Raw genomic sequence first — 24,939 nt, 5'->3', positions numbered from 1 at the left:
CCAAAGGCCCCGGGGATGGTGTAGGGAGGGCCGGGATGCTCCCGTCCCAACGGTCCCGGGATAAGGGGTCCTGGAGCTGCGGATGGGGCTGTCACGCGTTTCCAAACGGTTTTAGGGTGTTGAAGGGGAGCCATCGTCTTGAGGAGTGGGGGGGGTTACCCCTCTCCTACGACTCTAGGGGGCGGCCGTTCTTCTTTCCCCATCCTGACAGTCTCAGCTTTTTTGGGGATGCTCGGATGACCCACACGGGTGGTTCATCCCCATGGACATGGGGAGGGGGACGACACAGGGTACCCTGTGGTCCTTGGTGGAGATCAGCCCTATCTCAGCAGCCCTGTGATCCTGGATGGGCCTGGGCTAACCCATGGTCACCCCCCCTCCTCCCTCCCCAATCCCAGCGTATCAGGTTTTTGGGGTGGGGGGCCCCACAGTCCTGGGAGGGATGATCCTGGGCTGGGGGGTCCAGGCTACCAGAGGGACCTTGGATGAGATGTCAGCCCAGTCGCGTGACCTGGGAATGGTGGTTCTTTCTGTTTTCCACCTTCCTCTTAGCAGTGTTGGTATGTGGGGGGATTACCCCACCCCAACAGCCCCAGGATACTAGGGGGAGGAGCCCAGGGTTAACCCACAGTCGCAGGATTGGGAAGATCACCCCCATCCGAGCAGTTCAGCAATACTGGGAGGGACGTGGGGCACCCCATGGTTCTGTGATGGGGGGATTCCCAATCGGTTTGGGGTATGCCCCCCCTTCCTTATCTCCATAGCACCCCCTGCCCTCAAGGGCCACATGGTGCTGGGGTGCTGCCACCCAGGAGGTGGGTACCCCAGGCCCAGGGCATCCTTTTCTGCCCTGGCTGCCCCTGGCCCTGCCACTCAGATCCCTCGATGGAGGATGTGAAGCCTTTTGCTGCCTCAGGGGTAGGAGCCTGTGTTTGGTGTGTCTGGAGCACCAGCAGCAGCGGGGAATGGGCTTTCAGACCAGGGTCCACGTTTCGATCCCTGTGAAACCTGTCTAGATCTGCAGCAAAGACGCCTTCGAGCCTTGTGCAAGACTACTGTGAATTTGCTAAGTGGCTCCACGCTTTCTATTTTTGGGCAAATTCTCAAACATGTTTCCTTCCTTCTGTGATAAAGGCCTTTTTTGGTAACACAAGAACTGATTATCTTCATGTTCCTGAATTTTAATCATTGGCTTGAGCAAGCTGGTAGCGCGTCCTCCTGACGCGGTTGTAACGATCCCACTTTTGGCTACCAATTATGGCCCGACATGGAATCCTGCCCTCCACCACCTGCTCAGGGGCGGATGCTGCAGCCCCAGGTACAAAATGCCCCCATTCAGCTCAGCCTTAGCACGTAAGTCCAGCCTTAACAAACCTGAAGCTGATTGTCGATCTTGCTGAAAAACTGCCTGATGGAAGAATCCTGTTTGAGTCGATTGCTGGAGTTTTCTCCCCATTCGACACCTGTTAATGTGCTATTTATAGAGCTCCAGCAGCAGCCCTTACATAACCATTGAGACAGAGGAATATTTTTTTTCCCCTCCTTCCATTTCCTCCAACCAGGTTTGTCTTCTTACCTCCCAGTTCCCTTTCAGAGTTTCCAGGAGGCATTCCTTTGTTTTCCCCACCATTCAATGCCCTAGACTTTGTCCATAAGGCATGCTATCTCCTTTTAATCCTGTTTTTACAAGTAATTACTGTCGTGAAAGCACGCAAAGAACTTGTAGCATGCTTTGGTGTTGGATGTGTTCACTACATCCCTCCCTGCAGAGCTCTTTTGCTCCTGCTAAGCTGTGTGTGGTTTGAAGTAGATCTGGGCTGTCTCTTGGTTAAACAGAAGAGCATACATCTTGACTTACATGCTGCTTTTGTCACGTTCTTCTTTTGCACCTACTTGTAGAAAAGGTTTTAAGCTTTTGTCACCTTTTTTACTCTGGAGAGTACAGGGAAGTGATTACGAAAGGTAAGCAGGCAGCTAGCGGGAGCTGGTGCCAGGGTTGTGCTGCTCTGTTTGCTTTCTCAAGCGGACTGTTTCTATCGAGGGTTTCTCAATAGGGGCATTTCTCAAGCAGTGTCTACAAAAGAGTCTCGTTGATGGCTTAACAGCTCAAAAAAAAAAAAAAAAAGCTGTTCGTGTTTTTGCTGCCTCGTGATGGGTAAAGACTCTTTAAACATCTAAAATTTTGTGTTGGATAAGGGAAAGGAAGGAGCTATTTTTAGGTGTTTGTAAGCTTTAGAAAGATCAAAAATGTCAAATATAGGTGGTGTGCAGTTTGTTCTTCTCCTCGTTGGAAATCATCATGTCCACATTTAAATTTCTTTGTTTTCATCAGGCTCTTGGGGTTAAGTGGATAGAAACAATCTGGAAACCTAAATATATCTTTGCTTCTCGCATGCTCAGCATTTATGCTCTGTCTTAAGCTATAATTTTCCCAGTGTACCAGTCACAGTAGAGGTGGTTTTTTCGTATGGAGAGGTTCAGAGTTTCTAATATGTATTTTAAAAAAAATACAACAGAAAACCCTAATATCCTGAATCCCTTTGTGTCATGTGGGGGAACAAGCCTGAAGCCAAATCGGAACCTGGGCTGCATCTGCAGGGGCATTACTAGCAGAGAAAGAGAGAGATGGGATCATCCTGTTCTACTCAGTGCTGTGTCCAGTTCTGGTCCCCACAAGTCAAGAAGGACGTGGACAGATGGGAGACGGTCCAAAGGAGATGGTCAGAGGGCTGGAGAACCTGCCCTATGTGGAAAGGCTGAAGGAGTCAGGTGTCTTCTCCCTGGAGAAGAGAAGGCTCAGGTGGAACCTCATCATGGTTTTCCAGTACTTAAAGGGCAGCTGCAAAGAGGACAGAGGGTCTCTCTTCACAAGGAGCCACATGGAGAAGACAAGGGGCAGTGGGTACAAGTTGCACTGGGAGAAGTTTCATCTCAATGTAAGAAAGACATTTTTTACAGTAACAACAATAATTCGCTGGAACAACATCCCCAGGGATGTGGTAGAGTCCCTGTTGCTGGAGAGTTTCAAGATGTGACTGGACAAGGTGCTGAATAATCACATGTTGGCTCCCTTTCCCATGAGAGGTTGGACCAGACGATCTTTCCCGATCCCTTCCAACCTGGGCTGTTCTATGGTTCTCATTTTCCAGAATTCCTTTCTTTATTTTCCTTTTACGTTTTTTAAAAAAACCAAAACAACCCAAGGAACACTCAGTTTTAGTGGTATAAAATCTGTAATATAGAATTTCTGGGGCATATGTTTCCTCTTTTGTTCTGGTTTCTCAGTAAGGACAGTCCACTCGGAAGGACTCCTTATTTTATTCTCTGCTCTGGGATGCTATCTCATGTATTACAATCCTGTTCCTATTTTACTAATCATGGGAAATACTGACAATCAATTGCACACTTGTAGAAATGTTCAAAATACGTGATTGCTACAAAGAGTTTTGAAAACAAAAGCCTCTGAGAAGCAGGATGAAGAAGCAGACCTATTCTGGACATCAATCCAAACCCGAAAGCTCTCACAGCTGGATGTGAGAATGATCATTCTCTTAGAAATGCTTCTTTAGAGACTTCAAATATTTGAAAGGGTCTTGGCCGGTGGCCTGTAGGTTGTGTTTGGCATCCTTGGCTGGTTCCTCTGGCCTCTCCCAGCTGCCCTTGACACCCTGGGCAGAGTTGTCGCTCAGGTGTCGGGGACACAGGCACTGCTGCTTTCTCTCTTGGGTATTTTTTGGGCACAGGCAGCCTGCCACAAAAAAGAGCTATGTGATCTGAGGAGGCTTAACGCAGCTGGATGAACAAACAGGTTTTAAACCTTGTTCTCGGCGACATGTTCACATCCTGCTTATCCAAACATTTGTAAGGGACTCTAATTACATGAGTTACAAACTTATTTTGTCTGGCTGGTATGAAAAAGATGAAGCTTTGAAGACTGGAGTCAAAGTCAATATTGACTTGTCTTGTTCTCTCTCCCAAGAGCCAGCAGCGCTTTGGCTTCAGCCTTTGACCTAAATGTCCTTCAGAAGTCTTGCAGAAATCATAAGTGGAAAGGGAGATACTGAAACCTACTATTCTGGATGTTGGAAAAACTAGATAGGAGGGAAAATAATACTGATACCCTCCTTAGAAAACCTTAAGAAGCGGTAAAGAGGATGTGTACACACACCTTAGCTATTCACCACTGGTATGTTACTTTGAAAAGATGAGAACCAAAAGCCACACTATATTCGTTAGCTTTACATCCTGTAGTTATTTAGTTTATATTTCCAAAAATTGTGCTTGAAATACAAATTATATTGCTACTAGTAACGCTAATAATATTGTGGCCAAATATAAGCCTCACACTGGGATTAGTAGGATTGAAGATCACAGATTGATGGAAAAAGCCAGCACATTTGGGGCAGGTCTTGCAAGCGGAAGACCCTACACCTTGATTACAGGACAAAGTCCATGCGGTTGCAGCTCAGTGCCTGTGCCGTTCCTTTTCCTGTTAGCCTGACAGGAAGAACTTTAAGAAACTCAGAATGAGGAGGCGCAGACAGTAGGCAGCAGAACTGCCTAAACTTCGTGAAAGCAGAAGGAAGCAAAACTCTTGAGGTCAAAGCATCTCGCCATAGGAGCCAGAGGGTATAAAAGACCTGTCCAAAACTAGTCTGTCCTTCTAAATGAAGAACAACCCAGGAATTGTAGCGAGGACTTGGCAGCTGTCGTCCTTTCACCCTCTGTGCTGTATGTAAGTGATCCTGGCTGGATTACTTGGATATACTTGGTTCTTGTGGGTTTGAGTGGCCAGAACCACCTTATGTAAATATTTTGTAAAATAAGATCACCCTCCCCTTTCCTAAGATCTCACAGAGTTTTGTTGCACTAACTTATTGCACCTTTCACTTTGCAAATGACCCTCTGGTGGATGTCATGATTAAAATAGGTTGAGAAAAAAGGAAGCTTATAACGGGTGGTGCTGGGCTTGCTGCTCTGGGAGGTGTTTGAGGCTACGCCTGGATATCTGTTGGTTATGCTCCAGGAATAAATAAAACTGTGCTTTCTCGAGGTGGTCTGGAGGAGAGGGAAAGAAGGGCTTGATTTAAAATACTTTAGCATAGTCTTCAAATCCTGATTTGAGCCACACATAAAATGAAGAGGATTCATGGCTGTACCTGCAATTAGTTTTCATCAGTAAATATCAAAATAGGAAGTAGTCCTGTAGTTCTAGGAGGAACATCTCTCTAGATGCAAGTCTTTAACCAGAATGAAAATTCAGTATATTAAAACCACCAGTGCTTTGACTGCAGCCCAGGAATCTGTTTTTTTTGTGCTAGCAATCTATTTTGGCTGAGTTTTCCTATTGTAGCCTGGCAGAATGTGATCCTTGCTTTTATTTCCCTGCCAGCTCCAAATGTTAAACTGGATGAGGTCCTCAACATTGTTCTGTTTCAGGTTACCTGATGTGCATGGCAAGCTCTAATCCATCAAATTATACAAGAAAAATGATACTGCTTTGTTCAAGGAATGAACTGGGAGCTTGCACAGCGTTAGCTAGTGAGTGCTACAATGAAAGCTTGAGTCCAGATGCTTTCTGTCTATGCCATGGGACGGCTGCCTTCCCTTGCTCTGTCTTGTATAATATTGCTCAAGGAACTACAGGTAGAGCAGCATTTAATCTTTACTTTTGCAAAGCAGAATTACTTGGCAGAAGCGTGCTATCATCTCAGTAGGTCTGCTCTTTATCCTGCCTGCTGTGTTGAGCACGCGTTGGAGATGAAAACACAGCTGCCACACTGTGTTGTGAACACTGATAGCTGTTGCTCGGATAAGTTTTGGTAAATCACATGCATTATTGGTGACCTGGCATTATGTTGTGCAGTGTGGTTGAGGTGATGCTCTAAATAGCTAGCTTAAAAAAGGGTGTGTACTGTTGGTTGTAAACATTTGGATGGCCATTGTGAACTTAGGGTTGAACTAGGGTCATCTTAATAAATGGTCTTTTGTGTGTTTGAAACAAACTTCATTTAGCAATAGGAATCTGTAAGCTTTCATGTGCCATTATTTCCTAATTTTCAAATATTTAAAGAACTTTGAAGCTTGATCTGTTGATAAAAAATATGCTGCACATGTAAACTGTTTTCTCCAAATGCATCTTGGTTGGGAAAAAAACAAACTGGTTGCTTGTCCTTGAGATTTAGAAACATTGGCAACTTTTATTGGATAAAATTCTTTTCTGAAGGTTAGAAGCCAAGCGTTTCTTCTGACCCTGAGTCTCACCTCCTGTGTTGAAACCGTGAACTTGAGACCAGTCATCCTTTTTAACTTGGGTCGCCTGCGTGAGATGATCTGGAGCCTGTACATCTTCTGAGAGGCTGATACCAGATGAATACATTTCACTGATTCCCCTGAGTGCCCAGGAAGGTTTGTTTTACAGGGGGAAAAAAAACGCACTGAGCGACTGCCTCCCTGCTGCACCAAACTGAGCATCCAGATGCCAGAGCATCCCCTGGCTCCATCCACTACTGGCAGGATCTCGATCGTGCTCTTTTCCTTTGCTTTTTGGCTGCTTTAACATGAGCTGGGCAAAAGGGAAAGAAAAAAACAGGGATTTGCTGTTTCTATGGAGAAGGCCATGTGCTGTAAGGAAAATACACATTCTTGGGGTCAGACATGACCCCAAGATTTGAGTGAAACATTTCACATTGGCCTTTAATTATTGCTTTGGGCTTTGAGGATCGTTCCCTGTGTATTCTGAATGGAATAGACAGTTCTTTGTAATTTCTGTTGTCTTTATCTTAAGTGCTTTCCTTTTTGTGAACGGCAATGTCTTTAAACGGCCAGATGAGCAAGCAGTAAAATGGTTGCATGAAACAAGCAAGCAGTACATGGAAAAACAAATCATAAATGCTTTGACTGCTGTGTTGTTAGGATCTTTCTGTAATTCAGTGACTTGGAATGGGGCAAGCAGCATGTCAAAACTTTATAATTGTGCTCCAATTTCAGATGGATCTTTAGTGATCCTTTAAGACTGAAAGAATAAAGAGGCAAAACTTTAAAATTGACACCTGCGGCTTGGAGTCAGCTGATCTGACTCTGCAAAAGGATGTTTTTTGTACCCTTAGCAAGCAACAGTGCGTGGCAGACTTTAGAAATGAGGCATCCCGAAGCTGGAAAGTCGTTGCAGTTGCAGCTCCAAGGCAGTAACCCATGGGGAAAGGGTATGTGTTTGCAATAAGAGTATGTTTATTTAGTCCTGCTCCTGCCATTTCTGCTAGCTACAGCCAAGTCTCTTTCTGGTAGCTGTGATGGCAAAAGAACTTGACCTGTTTCCATTTCCAGAGTTGCCTTTTAAGCGCGAGGTTAGCAGTTTCTCTTACCTCATCTTCTTTGCTCCCAAAGGATCCAGGAATCATTTTTTCTGCTGCAGGTTGCTTTGGCTACTGCTCAGCTTCACACCGGCCCTAGTGAGGGATGATACAGGGGTCATTCTTTTCCTTTCTGCTTACAGGTTTCTGAGCAGATGGTGGGACAGCCCAGACCCTTGGCCTCTTCCTTCCAAGGCTGGTTGGGAAAGGGAGGCAGCAGCTGTGGATTTGCCACCTTGGGAGAACAGCACTGCATTGGTTTGCCGGGAACTGGTAACAAGGCATGGTAGCAATTAGGGAAAATTCCCTTAAAAAGAAAAATCAAATTCTGCAGTACCTGATGGCGTAGGCAGACCTCACCCTCTGCCAAGAGCTTCTCCTTGATTAATAGATTTATTTGGTTTTTCTCTGGCACCATGGTCATGATAAAAAAAAAAAGGATGGTTTCAGGCAGGCTCTCAAAACTTCATATTCAACTCTTTCATTGTTTATTTTTAAGAAATTAATTTGGCTAATTAGACCTTTTTTCCTCCCTCTTATTTAAAAAAAAAAAGCCCAGCTGGCTGACTTACTAATTCAAATAGCGGCTACTCCCCTCTTGTTTAACCTAGCCAGTGAGATGATGCCAGCATTTTTTTTCCTGCAGTCATGAAAGGGAGGATAATCGAATGGAAAGAAAACGTCTTTGTTCTTCGAAACTTGACTTTGTGCTGCTCTGTTTGAAGCGCCTCTCACCTTACATTTGCACTGCATGTGAATCAGTGCAACCACTTGGTACTTCACAGTTTAATTTTCTTCTATAACTTTATTATAGAGCTATTGAAAAGTGGTAGAGAAATCCAGTAGACTTGAGCATAGCCGTTGACATGTGCTGTGGTTCTGGGCATGCTGGTAGCATTTAATCTGCTCTGTAACTTCAAGTAATCTGCTGGTACCAAGGGATTTTTATGTTGGTTTTTTTTCTCCAGGCCTTCCATAGATTTCTGTAGCTGTCAAGGCCCCAGAGCTGGAATTTAATAAACTTTTAAGTTTGTGTTAGAACAGGAGCAGTATTTATGGACCAGCAGGTGCAATTCAGCTTTGTCCTCCCCATAAGAGGGATATTTTGAATGGGAGTCTTGTTGAACACTATTCAGGACCATTATGCTCTCTCCTCCAAAATAAAGGTTTTTTTTTAATTTTCTTAATGAACATCTCTGTTTTCTCCTCCTCGCCCCAGACCTACTCTGTATTCAAAGTTTTTGGAGAGGTAGGAAATGAATGTCTCATGCATTGGTTGCTGTGCTGTGTCACATCAGGAAACTCGGGAACAGATATTCATGCCGCTGTTTTGCTTACTCTCCTGTTCTAATAATACCTCTTGCAGGAGAGGTATTCAATTAGGAATCCACTTTAACAAAGTCAATCTGGGCCATCGGAGCAGCTCCCTCTGAAGTCACTCAATGAATCACTTGAAAAGGGTGAATTTAACAGGGTGTTAACAGGTCAGTGCATAGCCAGCAAGCAAGTTTCAATCAGCTAGCTTGGTCCTAATTTAGGACTTTCCTTAATTATGTTCCTGTCATGATATTTCAACTTCTCTCTGTTTGTGGAGCTTCTTATTCTCTGAAAGTTTTATTGTTCCCATTTCTCCCCTCAGGACCAAGGAAAAGGGGTCTCCTTGTGACTGTACCTTCCCATCCTTCCTTCCTGTTTCACTTTGGAGTCTTAAATTGGGAAAGCGAGTGCTTTCCAAATTATATCCATCCACTTTAAAGCCATTTTCTATAACTAGCTTTACGACCTCTTTCCCACAGTTCTGTCTTGACTTGGTATGTTGTTCTGCTACTTTCCATGTCCAGTGTCACAGAATTCATAGCGAGGCCTGGTGACTTGCAGCTTTTCACTGTGATGGTGTCTCGCTGTGCTTCGCTTAGTGTTGGGTCTTTCTTTAATCTGTGGCAGGTTCAGCTCTTGGGGAGATGGGCTTTGCTAACTAGAGGAAGAAGTTAGCAAACCCTTGGGTGTTTCCATCTTCCTGCACCATCTAAAGTTTGCGCTTGTGTAATAGGCTTGTTGTGCACTGCTAATGCTGAAGCGAAAGCAGATCCAAAACTTGCATGAAGAATTTCAGTAGGAAATGTGAATCATCTGATAAAACATAATTAAATGGAAATGCAGCTCTTTATTGGAGGTAAAAGTCATAGAGCTTGTCTGCTGAAGAAACTAATCTGAATTAACTCTTAAATAGATTCAGCTTTTACAGGTCTTTTCTTTAAAAAGATATAACTAGAGGAATCTTTTTCTAAGGCTTTCTTCTGAAGTGAATTAAGGTCACTTCAATTCTGAATAGAAGAGTTTGGTGGCAATTTAACTCAGTTTAACATTCAGTTCATTCATACATTTGCGAGTGTGCTGGTGTAGGTGACTCAGAAGATGTGTTGGATAATTTTTTTTCCTGTTTTATGGGTAGATATATCATCTTCTTTGGGCCTCTGCAAGCAGGAGGATCTAGTCCATTGAGATGAAGGGGTTAGTGAAGAGCGGAGCTTAAAACCAGCAGGCTGGAAATGTGAAGCCTTTGGAGATAACTTATTCCTTATATGTTGAGCAAACACAACTGGGGTCTGCTTGTATAGAGCAGAAAATCTGTTGTTCTTGAGCAGAGTGAAATGAAATTGCATGAGTTTGTAGCTACAGGGGTTTGCCCTGAGCTTTTGGAAACCTTGCTCTGGTTGGCATTTCCAGCCCTCCTTTCCCTGGGAGTCACTGCCACGTAGCAGGCACAGCAGGAGGAAGCATTTCAGCTGCTCTCCTCCACGGTTTGGTGCTCAGCTTAATGCTGAGGACAGTGGATTTCCCCTGAGCAGCTGAGTTGTGAATGCATGACCAGGGACAGGCATCATTTCTTCTGCTAGCTCTGCCACGAGGATCCCTAGCTTCTGACAAAGGACAGTTACTGAGTGAGTGTTTGATTGAAAAATGCGTTCCTTTAGTTCACAGAGCCCTTTGAGTTGTTGGCGAGAGTAGTGGGAATGGGCAGGGAATGGCTGCATGGGAAGGATGGTCCTTTCAGACCATCTCGGTTGGGTACTTGCAAGTATCTGTTTGACACCAGCTCCGCCTTCTGATGCCCTTTCTGTGTCTTGAAAATATCTTGAAAAAAATCGTCTTTTAAAGATAGGAGATGGGTTTCTGTCTAAATGGGAAGAGGTGAAACCAGCTGGGCTGTGTATGGGCTTAATGTACCCATCTCGCTATCTTGAGGACCTGCATGCATCAAACATTGATCCCTTTCTGTTGAAACTTAACTGTTCTGGGGCATTATGGCAAAGTCAGGTGTCTTCTCTTTTTAATTTTGAGAGGTGAATGGCAGAGAAGGCTTCCTTAGTTTTGTTTTTAATTTATTTTCTTTGAATTATGCCTCTTACTCTTTAGTCTGTTGGCTTTATAGAAAACTCAGCCTTATTCTTCTCTCTTTCCTCTGGAAAATTCTCACAGCAAGTGTTATAACTAGAGGGAAATAGGATCTATATTTAATGTAATATTTGAACTCCTAATTCCCTAATACCTTTTAAATTCAATGGATGATTGAATTAAATCCTCACTCCCCTGCAAAATGTGTGCATCAGTGCTCCCAGTCTTTGCTGGAATTAAGCTCCCATTTCAGTTCTTTCAGGTCTTTTTGGAGGCCTCCAGGGCAAACACAGAAGAAGAAACAAGCAGGATGAGCTCCCTTTGGCCAAGCACAGACACGTGAGCCCTTCGCTAGGATATCCTCTATAGGCTGCAGAGAGGCATGGGCATTTCTCAAGCATGGTTTTGTTTGCAGATATTCAGGATCAGATGAACTGCCCTCTCGAAGCATCTCTGATTAGAAGAGTCTGAACAATTACCATGATTGTAAATACCTTTATTATCAATGTGTTCACTTAAAAATGAATCCATCTCTTTGGATAGTTTCAGAGTTTAAAATAAAAAAGGCCAGAGGGATGGATGTTTCTCTTTCCCTTTGTGAATCACCTCTAAAGCACGTAATATTTGTTTTAACAGTTTAGTCCACCACTAGTTCCTGGCTGCCACTGTTAGTACATGTAATATCCACCCCTCCTGTGCGCTAATGTCCATGCCACGCTGGGTGCCCGATGGCACTGTGCTGTCTCAGTAGCCAGGCCAGACTACAGGTTTTTCCATTAATTCCTTAACTTTCTTCCCCTCTCTTTCAGCCAGTGCTTATTAGTTTTCTAAGTGGGGATTGCTGTGAGACACAATTATTACTGGAAACAACCCAAATCTGTCAAAACTTAGCCACAAGGAGTTTGTCTGAACCCTGTAGAGCAGCTTAATTTTGGACTAGAGTTGGAGCTTACAGCAGCAGCAAACGGGGAACATGATTAAGCAAAGCTGCTTGTGCTGAGTTAAAATTCATTATTCAGTCTGGACAAATCATTTATTTCACCTTTCCTGTAGGAAAGATGCTTGATGCCTCATTTGTTATTGCTCCACATGTCTGATTCACTGCTGATAATTGTAACAAGCTCTAAGAAGAAAACACGATGGGTCCTAATTAGATGCTTCACTGGGTCCTGTTCCATCCTAAAAGTCCGTAAAAGAGCTATGAGAGCAGGTGGGTGGTGAAGATCACTGGTTGCTTTCGGTGGGGGTTCTTCGGGAGATCTTCTTTTGATGGTTTTTTTTGTTTGTTCTTTATTGTCAACTGAACCAAAGTGGGCCTGTCTTGAGGTGCAACAAGCAGAGGATGTGCTTGAGAGAGTGATGGTTATGCACTGAAATTGTACATTTTAGGGGACTATTATCTATCTTCCTTCTCAAGATGAGGCTTAGAGTTACTGTCACCAAAAAGCTGTTGTATTGCGTAGAAAAAATGACTTTTGAAACCTTCCTGGTTTAGTCAGCTTGAGATGTTCTACATGTGTCTCACAACCAGCTCCTTTGTTCAGGGACCTGATCATTTTCTGCTCCTTTCATCTTCCTCATTCGTTATGTGGTCCTGTGTCTTGTTGAAGAAAAACATCTACGTCTGGCACTGTGCTTGGCTCTTGCTGTGCATCATATTCGAGCAAGCTCGGAATTACTTTTTGATCACTTGTCAGCTGAGACTTCAATTGCTGTTGTCCAACAAGAATATTGCTGTTTAGATTTTCCTGGACTGAATTGGTCTTTTTATCTATTCCAGTTGAGGTCTGAGCTTGAATTGTCCTCCCCACTTTTATTTCCATTGGCTTTTAGGGAAGAGGGTGGGTAGGCAGAGGGCTTCCTTTTGGGAAGGGCTGCGTCTGCCAGTTGTCAAGCTTAACCTGTTGGATCTCAGATGGGTTCCCTGCTGCGCTCCCTCCCAGTGCAAATGCCTTTACCTATGAGCAGATTTTACTTGCTGTATCAGACCTGTGTTGCTTAATGTTTAGGAAGCCATGGGTGTCCAAGGTGAAAGAGCCTTCTTGAGATACAAGGTGCCAGGAGCAAAAGAGAAGAAATGGAGAGAAGGTTTATGTAGGACAGAGAGCAAATCATTACTTTTCTTCTTTGTTCCCACCAGTCAGCTTTAAATATAATCATTTTGGAACGGTTTCCTAAGTGAAATCTGCCATACAGAATGATTGAAGGGGGAATTTTTAAGATATCTTGGAAATAGCTTTCATGGAAGGGTTGTCACGTGTCGACCTGCAGACAAGCCTCCTTAGGCAGGTGTGGTCCAGGGACATGAGTGAGATGGTGACACGCAGAGGCTCTCCCCATTCCTGCTTGGAGAAGTGGATCTGTCATTACAGAGCTGTTTCCTCCTGGCTGCAGACATGCTTCCCTATGGCTAAACACCAGCCACTCTTGTTGGAGGACCACCGCGGTGGGTGTAGTCCTGACCCTCAGACACAAGCTCAGCTCCTCTGCTGGCATTTCAACTGAAGCTGTTTTACCTTCTCTTTTTGCTGTAGGCCATAGGTCTCCACCAGCAAGAAGTGGCCATCGTTGCGTGGCAGATAGTGCCAACTTGTATGTGTTTGGAGGCTACAATCCTGACTACGATGAGTCCGGTGGGCCAGAGAATGAAGACTACCCGCTCTTCAGGGAACTCTGGCGATACAACTTTGCTACAGACACCTGGCATCAAATGGGCACTGAAGGGTACATGCCCAGGGAACTAGCCTCCATGTCACGTACGTATGGAAATTCAAGTCCTATGTGTCTACTCCTGAAGCTATTTTAATCGATGTCCCTGGTGGAATGCAAAACCAGGCAAGAAATGGGAAATCTGGATCCTGTTACCAACTCTTCTGCGAGTAGGCCTTGAGTTTGGGTTGGTTTTGTGATTTTTCTTTCCTCTTTCTCTTGGGTTGAGGCAGAGGGAAAGAAAAAATTTCAAATGCAAGGGGTAGTTTCCAGGTATTTAGCTTGATAGTTGCAAGGCACCTGCACTTTCAGCAGCTAGGTGCTCCGTGCAATCAGACGTCTCAAAGCATCCAAAAATAGATCTCTTTGTTCACTAGCCATTTTTAAAAGTAGGCCTTTGGTTACCATGGTTTTAGCTTTCATTCTTTCTCTTTTAGAGCATTTCAAAGCCACAAATACATAGTGTGAATTGTAGGGTATTTGAACAATATTGAACACTCTCTACCTACTGACTCCAGAGCAGAGAGTCGTTCTCTTTTACCATGTCTTGCAGCAACATGTATCTCTGCTCTGTCTCTCTCTCCTAGTTGTATTGCATGGCAACAACCTGCTTGTGTTCGGGGGCACCGGGATCCCCTTTGGGGAGAGCAACGGCAATGACGTCCATGTCTGCAACGTCAAGTACAAAAGATGGGCTCTGCTCAGCTGCCGAGGAAAGAAACCCAATCGAATCTATGGCCAGGTATGAAGGACATCCCTTGTCGAGGCACTTTGCCTGTGCCTGCGTACGCTGCGCTGTGTGTCACAGAAAAGGGGCCAGAGCATGGAGATCTCTTCTCTGCTAGTAACCAGAGTTGTTCTCTATGTACATAAGTGTAAGGGAAGGCAGGTACCATTTGTAAAGAAACAGAGTGTGGTCTTGGTTCTTTGAGATTACAAAGGAAAAGTGTAGTTTTCTTGTAGTTAGAAAAGCCAAAATTTAACTAAATGTCAGGTGCAGTTGAATGAAAAAGTATGTCTGATTTAAGGAGTGGTTGGTAGTTCCTAGAGTTGCTCTCTAGCCTCCTCAAAGCCTTTAAACCCCAAACTATAAATGAAAACAGGGTTTAGTAGGTCTTGTTTGCATTAGAATAACTTTTTAAACTGTCCATAATGTCCTGGATGAGCATGGTGCACAAAAAACTAGATTCACGCTCACAGGAGGAGTGCCAGCTTTTGCTGTGCTTTCCAATAATACTGCCAATGTACTTGTGGTGCAGATATTTATAACCCAACTAATTTCTCATTTAGATGTGCGCCAGACACTTAGGGAGGAAGGAAAGTAATCTTCCCCTTGCCCAGTTCAACTCGAGCTGGCCTTTGGCAAACAGGCAGTTGGGAGCAGAAGGAGCTTACGTCTCTGCTTCCACCTTGGACTGCATCAGGGAATGGTGCCTGCACCATCTTCACGGTGTCAGTAGGCCGATAGTCCATGTGCTTTTGAATTGTACAGGCTGTCTTTATTGTTTAGTCTGACTTATCCACTGTGTTTGGGGCTTTGTCTGTTACGCTTAATGCCACTGGCTATCTGATAGCTGGTTTGTAAGATTCTCTGTAACAGTATCCGTTTAAGGTCAGCGTGGAAGAGATTCAGGGTTAACTGTGCTTTGGTTTTAGCTCCTGGGAGCCCTTGCTGCACAGATCTGTTTTGTCTATGCCTGAAACTCAGCAGCTCCACTTCTAGGTCCTCATCTTGTGACCACGGAGTTACTTTTCCTTCCTACAGATACCCCCCGCCCCCCATCTTTTGTGTATCATCCTTGTTTGCCCTTCATATTCCTCCTGAACGTGTCATTTTGTAAGTTGTAGGTAGAGCTTTGCAAGCAGTGTCTTGCTTTGGGAGGGTGGGAGTTCTCTCTTTTTCAGACACTGATGTCGCACGTCCTTTCTGACTGGTTTCTCTCTGTTACCTTCCAGGCCATGGCCATTATCAATGGTTGTCTCTACGTGTTTGGAGGAACAACTGGTTACATTTACAGTACTGACCTACATAAGCTAGACCTCAACACTAGAGAGTGGATCCAGCTGAAACCAAACAATATGTCATGTGACATGCCAGAGGAGAGGTGAGAAGCTGGACAGTCTCAGAGACCTTTTACGCAGGGGAGTCACCACCTTTAAGGACAGGCTTCTGGGCGCTCTTAGAGCAGTGTTTTCAGCTGTGAACGTTGCACAACCAGTGCTCCAGCAGTCTGGCGTGCAGGGGGATGTAGGGATGGGTGTGAAGCCTTTGCCAGGACATTGATCTGGACTGTGTGGTGCCAGAACAGAGCTGGGGACTTGAGGCAGCTGGTGAGTGCTGAGGAGGGCAAGAGGCTCCTGTTGATCCCTGTCTCTTGTCCTATTCTGTAGCAAGGCATGGAGGAAGGAGGGCTGGGAGATCAATCAGTGATCATCTTAGTGAGAGAAGGGACTGGAATATTGATGGCCGTTGTGGTGCTCCGTAAATGACTGTACTTAAGTTCCGTGGTGCTCTGCTCTCAGAAAATGCCTTGCAAGCTTCTGGGGTGCTGCTTAGATTGCTCATGAAAGCTTCCACATCTTCTGAATGCTCCCAACCTGAGGGACTGATACAGCATAGCCAGGCTTGGGGTGTCTGCTTAAGTCACTCAAATTTGGTAGTGTTTTCTAGAAGGCTTTTGTTGTTGCTCACTTGCAGTAATTGCTTGTGCTGCTAAACGTCCTTCTTTGCACCTTCAGATACAGACATGAAATCGCACATGATGGTCAACGGATTTATATCTTGGGAGGTGGAACTTCCTGGACAGCTTATTCCTTAGATAAGGTAAGGCAATCGGGAACTTTGAGTGCTTGCCTGGATGGGAGATTTTCTACAGTGAAGTATAACCAGGATGGTCTCTTCATCTCGCTTTGCCTGGAGAGCTGAGCTTGGTAAAAAAATAGATAACTAGGAGCAGATTGTTCTCATATTTCTGTAAAACCTCATCTTGCTGCAAACATGTCCTGTTGACTTACAGATGATGAATCTGTGGTACCCAGTGACCATACCGATCTGAAAACCAGCTTCATTCTGTAGACCTATTATCAAAGATTCTCATTTAAAAACACTTAGGACATATTTCTAAATGTTGTGTTTGTGCCAAAACAGGAAAGTACCAAAGGAAGGAATTCCTTGGTGTTAAATTCAGATATTGATACGGTGACTCTTTTCTTATCTTCTCCCTTAATGGTATACTTTAATTTCCTTTCTTGTGGTAAATGTTTTTTCTCCAATACAATTTGGAGAGGGAAGAGTGAATTCATCTTGAATGCCAAAATGATAAATGAGGACACTTTAAATAGTGCTCCACTTCCAAAAAACTTGAAACTGCAGCAGTTAACGTGACTTTTTATCTCTCCATTTTCTGCATTTCTTTTCTCCTTACGTGCAGTATGAGATAGGTATTTCTAAACAGTTTTGAGAACTGGAGGGTGTGGGTTTTAATTGGTCCAGTTTTTTTAAAAGCAGTTTTCTTTTTCTTCAGCTGTGGGGCTCAAATAGCAAAGCGTGAGATGAAAGCTTTAGTAAGCTGGTACGCTTTGAAGGTGATTTTATACCTGCTTAGTCACTGGCTGCGATTAGCTGGTTTTGGTTTTACACTTAATGAAAAAGAGGTGTTGTTTATAGTGGCTCCCTGGGTCAGAGCCAGCAACTGCATCATTGTGGTGCTCGGAGAGCCAGGAGGAAGTAATGGCTCCTCTTTGTCCCTTCAGATCCATGCATACAACCTTGAAACCAACACCTGGGAGGAAATTGCCACAAAACCTCATGAAAAAGTTGGTGAGTCTGGAATTTCCCCTGTCTTCCCTTGTAAACCAGAGAGTGGCCAAGATGCTTGAAAATGCAGTTTTCTGGCAGGCTGAAAACCTTTTTCATAACCTTGTTGTACAGTACGTGACTTAATGCTGGCCTCGAGGTCCTGCTTGTTTAGAGCTTTAGCAGTGAGGACTAACCCATCTGAAGCATATTTAGCAGTCTGGCTTCTCTCCCTCCCTGGGTGGGAAAGATGATAGTGGCTGGCTCTCCTCCCAGAAGATATGCATCATCTCTGCTCCCTCTGAGGGAACACATGCTGGCCTGGTTAGCAGCAGGGGTTTCCCTGAAACCTTGTAGGCCCTTGGCTGCTGCTTTTCACCAAGCCAGAGGTGAGAGCTGGAGTCTGTGGGGAATGAGATTCTGGCACATTTCTGCCTTCCCTGGAGAGCAAGTAGGAGTCAAACCTGAAACAGCTGGTTGCTAAAGTAGAGATGTTATACCCGTGATTGTATGAAAGTAGAAGCCCCTTATAAATGAAACAAGTGACTCCTATCCATGATTCTATGTTGAGATATAATCACCACTTGCCCAAGCACTTTAAAGCAACTATAGTTGATACTTTTTTTTTTTTATTATTCTCCTCAGGCTTCCCAGCAGCCAGAAGATGCCATAGCTGTGTTCAGATAAAAAATGGTAAGATCTGCCTCTTGAAAATTGGTATATATCTTATACAACTTAGCAGTGACAAGCCCATCCTTCTAGCCTGAGAGATGCTGGCCTCTGACACATGTTTGTGAGAACTGCAGGGCACACGTGTATTTTCTGGAAGAGGATTTCTTTCTTGTTAACAGGCCTTAAGCTGCCCAGTTGGCACCACTCTTCACATGAGGGATCTTGCTGCTGTAGGCAGATTTACTTCTGTATTGCACAGTACTGTTGCTCTCTGGAATTCTGCAGTATTTTAGGCAACGCGTAAATCTCCTTTGGACACGTGGCCACTACAATGTAAGATATCACATATTTTAGCCACGAGTGTCCATGATACTTTGCAACTTATTGATTGCAAGCTCACAAACAGGTGTAAATGATGTTCTTGCTACAGCTTGATGACTAACCTGTTAGCTTTGCAGTCCGCTGTGAAAAGCAAAGTGCGACCAAGTGCTGAAGCCAAGCTCTTTAGAGACAAGGTTGTTCGGAGATGTCTTTGATAGTGGGTCCTTTTCGTGGTGTTGTAAATCCGAGATGCTCATATGGAGTGGATTATGAGGCGGTAGCAGAGTTAGCACCTGAGTCTTTCCATTCTCTAGTAAAGTGAGGGTGATTTTATATGTTAGAAGCTGCACGGAGCTTAGTAGAGCCTTTTGTTCTTCACTTTGATCCTCCAAATGTTCTTGCTGTAAATCACTTGTGCGGCAGTGTTTGAGGCATAGCTTAGAGGGGGCTCTTCATGTGCAATCCATGTTCAATTACCCGCAATTTTGAACGGTAGAGTGTTCCTTCAACTAGATTTGGGCCTCTCCATAGCCTCATTGTCCTACAAGAACGCGTTCCTCGAAACTTGATAAAACAAATTGCTCATAATGGACTGAAGAAGCAGTTACAATATTGATCCTTCTTTTCAAACTCTTCAGGTCGATTACTGAATGCTGTATATTAAAGGGTGCTGAGCCATGCAGAAGAGTGCTATGCCAGATTATATTTCTTAGGAGTGCTAATTGTGCCAATAAAAGTAAGGCAGGGGCTGGGAGATGCTTCCAGTCGCCTTCATCAGCGGTATTTTGCTGCAGTGCAAGCCTCTGAGTTGAGAACTTGGGCAAAGCTGGGAGCAAGGACCTGCCTCTGGCAGGCAGCAGGACTAGGATCCAGGGCTGTGGCTGCTCCCCATGGGTTTAAAACCACTAGAATCTGATCAAACCCAGGAACTTATGAACTCAGGTTAGCTAGGGCTTAATACAGCTTCTTAAAGTGGGAGTTGCACTGCCCTCCTGCTTCTCAGCGGCATTTAGCTCTGAATCTGCCATGGTGGGGCTGGGATCACAGGCAGGCTGGGAAATGGACATGAGCAGGCAATGTGTGCTTGCAGCCCAGAAAGCCGACTGTATCCTGGGCTGTGTCAAAAGAAGTGTGACCAGCCGGTTGAGGGAGGTAATTCTGCCCCTCTGCTCCGCTCTGGTGAGACCCCACGTGCAGTACTGTGTTCAGCAAAAGAAAGACATGGACCTGTTGGAGCAGGTCCAGAGGAGGGCCATGGAAATGATCCAAGGGCTGGAACACCTCTGCTATGAAGACAGGTAGAGAGAGCTGGGAGTGTTCAGCCTGGAGAAGAGAAGGCTCCAGGGAGACCTTGTTGTGGCCTTTTAATGTATACAGCAGGCTAACAAGAGAGGTGGAGAAAGACTTTTACCAAGGCCTATAGTGACAGGAGAAGGGGCAACAGTTTTAAACTGAAAGAGGGTAGTTTTGGATTGGACATAAGGAAGAAATGTTTTATGGTGAGAGCGGTGAGACACCAGAGCAGGTTGCCTAGAGTAGCTGTGGATGCCCCATCCCTGGAAGTGTTGAAGGTCCAGTTGGATGGGGCTTTGAGCAACCTGATCTAGTGAAATGTGTCCCTGCCCGTGGCAGGGGGGGTTGGACGTGATGGCCTTTAAAGGTCCCTTCCAACCCAAACCATTCTGTGATTCTATAAGTGGCCTCTGTGATTATGAATAGTGTGCTGGGACTGATTTGAGAGGTACTGAGAGCTTGTGTTGAGGTAAAATAATTGTTGATCCTAAAGCTGTTTTGGAAAGGTGATCGCTGACTTCAGTCACTGCATGTTCTGCAATTGCTGGATGAAGGATGGCTGGGCCTGTAAGCACCATGGGTTTCCTCTCTTACAGATGTGTTTGTTTGTGGAGGCTATAATGGAGAAGTGATTCTGGGAGATGTTTGGAAGCTGAATCTGCAAACTTTCCAGTGGGTCAAGCTCCCAGCTGCCATGCCGGAACCAGTGTATTTTCACTGTGCTGCTGTCACACCAGTAAGTGACTCATTTCTTTACTATGTAGCTGAAGTTCAAGCCATTCGTTCAAGCACTCTGACGTTTGTGTGGGCTGCAAATAGAGCTGAACCAATGTTACCAAGGAGGTGACCTCCACTGGATGCAGCATCTTTAGGCATTCTGAGGGCTGGTGTGAGGTTACTGCCTTGGCTCCTTTTACTCCTGCTGCTGTTTAAAGAGCGGTAGCACACAGTATATTCTGCTTTCTAAAAGCAGTGATGTGGAGTTTAAGCTTTTAAACCGTATCAGCTTCAAGGAGTAATTCTATGTGTGAACAGCAGTTCCTGTTTGTGAAAGGAGAAAACGTGCAAATACTCCCCCAAGTAAACTGGTTTTAGCTTACTGAGAACAGCCTGGATTAGCAGGGGAGCAGCCCTCTTTGGAAACCACTGCTAATGGCAAGATTGGTATTGCTAGAGCTTTTTGCTGTAACTAGAAGCTTAGAGACCTGTGGCTGATAAGCAGCAGGCAGCAAGAAATGCATTTAGCTGTGACTTCAGCCTCCTTCAGCTGATCATCGCCTTAGGGCAGCATGCGAGGGTGGAGATCAGGTTCTTTGGTTATAAGAGCAGGTGTTACCTAGTTTGGAGATTGTTATAAATGCAACTCTTTCTGAGAAACTGTAGGGCTGATAAAGGTGTTTCCTAGGCAGCTTGGTGACTGCCTGGACAGCAGGAATGCCTTTTCTTTTCCTATGTATTGAAAAAATGCCACTCGCAGAATAGGTCAGCAGCTGAGCTTTTCCCATCTCTCTGTGTTGGTGGTGTTCCTGGAGCAGGGTTATGCTGAGCAGGGAATGCAGCATGTCTTTGTATGGTGTGGTTTTAGTTTAAAAAAAAAAATGTTCTTTTTAGCTGAAACCTAAGTATGGTTCGATACTAATTTATTAACACTTTGCCCCACTCCTAAAATTGATTTCTTGGGGTAGAATTCACCTAAAATACAGAGCAAAGCACTCTTAAGCTAGTGGGTACATGGTTTAGGATGAGACACGTGCCCTTCAGCAGTGATTCCTCCCCTTGGCTATGAGAGGAGCCCAGGGTGACTGGCTCGGGCAGTGACACTTCTGTTACCAGCACATAAAGGTGTGTGAGGTTAATCTTGCTCTGCCATTAACCAGCTGGGAATCTGGAGAGTCAAATCCAGGTTTTCCTGTCTGTGTTGCTCCTCAGCACCTTCTGGTGTGCCAGTTTGGTCTGAGCCCCATGTAACTCCCCTCTCCCCCTTTTCCCATCTAGGCCGGCTGCATGTATGTTCACGGAGGGGTGGTCAACATCCATGAAAACAAACGGACTGGCTCTCTGTTTAAAATGTGGCTGGTGGTACCCAGTCTGCTGGAACTGTCGTGGGAGAAGCTACTGGAATATTTCCCTCATCTAGCAACTCTCTCCAGATCTCAGCTTTTGCACCTTGGACTGACGCAGGGACTCGTTGAGCGACTAAAATGAGAACATCTCATGCTTCTGTCCAAGACACACTACGTTCAAGAAGCCCCCTCCTACCCCCTATTTATGGATACCATGGATGGTCTTGCTAAGAACATGGAGGAACCCGCTCAGCGCCTTACTCAGCAAATACATTGATGCCTTTCTAGAAATTTTTACTTTAAGTTGTTGAAAATCCAGTTTTTATTTATGGATATCTAAATTACACCATTAATCAATAATACTCACTGGGACTAATCCATAACATCCAGCCATCAAACTGTCATCAGCACATGCTTGCAACTTAATTGGGGAGGGTGGGGAACTTTGCGAATGTCTGAGCCCATGCTTACACGTGGCCCATTCAACCTAGTATTTTCACAAGATGTATCTAACAGGACATTCAATGCAGAACAACAGCCAACCTGTTCTTTTGCTTTAGATAACACTCATACCCCTAATGCCCAGCTGAGCTCTCCCCCTATAAAACCAAGAACTCCTTCCGCTTGAAGGCTTTGCATGTGTTTCATGGGCATGTTCCCATCTCTTTGAGCTTCAGAAGACGGCTGGAACGTCACACGGGGCAGTGAGCGAAGCTTTGCCTGTGCAGCTTTTCTGGTGCAGTGTGCAGTGATTTGAAACACCCCGTGTCTGTGTCCCTCACCTTTTCATATTGAAAGGTTTGCTTGGAAGACTGGTTAAAAGTTGCCACTTAATGGACTACTGTGTAGTTTACTTGGGGTGGTGAGGGGAGGGGAGGGAAGAGGTTTTGCTGAATCTTTTTTTAACCTTTTCGGCTCACATTGCGCTCTGAACAAGCTAACAGTGAAAACTCACCCTGTAGATTTCAGAGCTGTCTTTTAACCTGTAGTGTGTTGTACCCAGCGCTTGGGTGTGAGCCACCCATGCCAGCTCAAGTCCTGGTTATCAGCACCTGACTCTAACGTGTACCAGTAAGCTTTTTGTTTTCCTTCCTCCCACACATCACATCAGCTTTTTTCTAGTTAGCTTTGTGTTCCTCCGGGGGTGAGGGATGTTATTGCTGCATGTGGTTTTAATATGGATCCTTGGAAACTCATGGATCACTCATCCCAGGAAACACAGCCTCAAGAAAAGGAGAGAGGGAACATCTCTCCCTCTTGCTGTGAGCAGTGGTCATCTCTGCACAGGCAGGAGAGGAAGGGATGTCTGTCTATCTCTTGTCTTGCTGTGCTTGATATACTGTGAAATTTGCTCCAGAGACCATGTGTAAGTGGCCATCAAACTCTGAGCAGCTCCAGTGGGCTGGCATCAAGTTTGTGCAAAATTCTTTTTATTTGAAGACCATTTTTTAAGTGCCTTTTTTTTTAAATCAGCTTTTCCTAGTACCTTCCTCTTCCATCATCAAAGGCAAGGGTTAGACTGTGGGGTTTTAGTTTCTTTTTAAGAGATTGCATTTATTATGTTTAAATAAACCATAGCATTGTATTCACATTGTTAATCTGAACAGCGCTGGCTGATTGAGTCACTGCTACCCCTCTTAGGGAGCACCTACCCCTGATGTTCAGTTGAAGTGTTAACATTTGCCCCAAAGTTAAGCTTCCCCTCTTCCTGGGGATAGATTTTTTTTCCCCCCCTTCTGTAGCCTCAGTTGCTGCCTTTTTTTTTTTTTTTTTTTTTTTGTCAAGGCCCAGAAAAATAAAGATTGGGAATCATAGCTGAAGCATTCTCTGGTGCTTTTGACCACAGAAACTGGTGGCAGCTGCCACCAATCTGTTGTATCTATCATATGCCCCCTTCATACCCTTGCAGGACTTGCAGCTCACAGGGCCAAGCTGGGGCCCTCCAGTGCACTATATGGCTTTTGCTGTTCCCCCCTCTATGTTTAGGCTGGCTTCTAGCGAAGAGCCTATGGGACAGAAAGCCTTTGCTCTTGGAGAGCAGTATCACCTTATTTCAACCCCCTTCCAAGCCTCCCTGACTGCTTGCTGGAGCAGTTCAGGAGCTGAACCCAGACCCTGCTGGCAGCTGTGAGCTGGGGAAGGGCTACCTGCTCTCCTGCCCTTGGCTTGAGATGTCCTCTTCTGCAGGACCAGGTTGGGCCAGTGGGCCTTTTCTCCAGCTCCCTCTTCTGGCCTGAACTCGGTGGCTCTCACCTCTTGCAGAGGCTGAATGTCTGCGCTTCATCTTTGCCTTCTGGCCTCCAGTTCCACTGGGACCTTCGTGCTGGAACAGCCTGGTCATACATGTGCTGGTTCTTCCTTTACCTACTTCAAAGCGCATCTCCCATCATCGCCAAGGCAATATTAAAACCATCCAAGCCTGGATCTCTGCTCAAGCAGATTCCTTGAGCTCTAATGTCTTCCTTGCTCCAGCAGCCTTATGGGGGCAGCCAGGAGCTTTCCCCCAATGTGACCACACAGAAGAGGAAGGGTGGTGGGTGTTGATCTGGGGCACACGTGGGCACAGCCTGGCTCCATACTGACACCTGTAACACTGTCACTTAATCTTAGCTTCAAATCTTGACATGGAACATGTTCAACCACCCAGGCAGGATGGTACAGTCGGTGTGTCACAGGGACATCAAGAAGTCACCGCTAGGTCACCCAAACCCAAGTGCCCAAGCCCCTTCCACTGGCTGGACCACTGAAGGTCCAAGCCCAGAGCCTGCCTGTCCCCTCCACCAATGGCCTGGAACTGGTTTCACCCTTCTAACACAGCTACGCTGCATCCCCAGCACACACAACTTACAGGAGCACGGCCAAGAGTACTACAGAAAGAGAAAAGCAGAAAATACAGGCATTGTCCAGTGATGGGAGTTAGGAGGCTGCTCCTCTCCCAGTAAACTGGGGTTGCTGCTGCATCATGGGCACAAGAGCTTGGATGCTGCTCTTCCTAAAAAAATTCCTTGTTTTAAGCACTGCAAAGCTCACAGCTCCCTTTTGAGGGTTTGCTTGAGTTGCTGCTAGTCTACTGCACATTGAATATTTGAATGATAAAAGCTTCTCCCTGGCTTATGGTGGCAGAGGCTTCACTCTGGGCTACAGCTTGAAGGCTGAGCAGCTCCAGGCTTTTCTTGCTCCATCTCCTGCTTGTCTTCACCTCTAGCCCAAGTACTAGTTCCTCCTTTTTAAGGGCAAGTTAACTCAACTCCACTCTGTGCAATACCATACTCAAGCAAAAGGGCAGAGTGTCACTGCTTCTGCCAGGGCAGGGCCAGTTCCTGAAGGGAGAGGGAAA

At 45.2% G+C, this 24,939-nt stretch overlaps 1 protein-coding gene across 6 annotated transcripts; it reads left to right on the top strand.

Annotated features, from left to right (window-relative positions):
• Positions 1–46: 46 nt before the first annotated feature.
• Positions 47–23,224, top strand: KLHDC10 (kelch domain containing 10). Of its 6 annotated transcripts, none has more exons than XM_010581067.1 (12): positions 47–1,318; positions 7,110–7,205; positions 7,496–7,625; positions 11,802–11,958; positions 13,283–13,504; positions 14,045–14,199; positions 15,414–15,562; positions 16,197–16,281; positions 17,211–17,277; positions 17,899–17,946; positions 20,136–20,275; positions 21,535–23,224. In XM_010581067.1, exons 2-12 carry the CDS (start codon positions 7,195–7,197, stop codon positions 21,742–21,744), a joined length of 1,374 nt encoding a protein of 457 aa, XP_010579369.1. In that variant the 5' UTR covers positions 47–1,318; positions 7,110–7,194; the 3' UTR covers positions 21,745–23,224. The 6 variants fall into 6 exon arrangements, with proteins under 6 accessions (XP_010579369.1, XP_010579368.1, XP_010579367.1 ...); XM_010581066.1 differs by having other exon boundaries at positions 6,991–7,205; XM_010581065.1 differs by having other exon boundaries at positions 47–7,205.
• Positions 23,225–24,939: the final 1,715 nt, after the last annotated feature.

The sequence above is a fragment of the Haliaeetus leucocephalus genome, unplaced genomic scaffold (genome assembly GCF_000737465.1).
Source record: "Haliaeetus leucocephalus isolate CR32 unplaced genomic scaffold, Haliaeetus_leucocephalus-4.0 Scaffold751, whole genome shotgun sequence".
NCBI classification, from domain to species: domain Eukaryota; kingdom Metazoa; phylum Chordata; class Aves; order Accipitriformes; family Accipitridae; genus Haliaeetus; species Haliaeetus leucocephalus.
The sequence above is the reverse complement of the archived record's forward strand: the minus strand, read 5'-3'. Positions and strand labels throughout refer to the sequence as shown.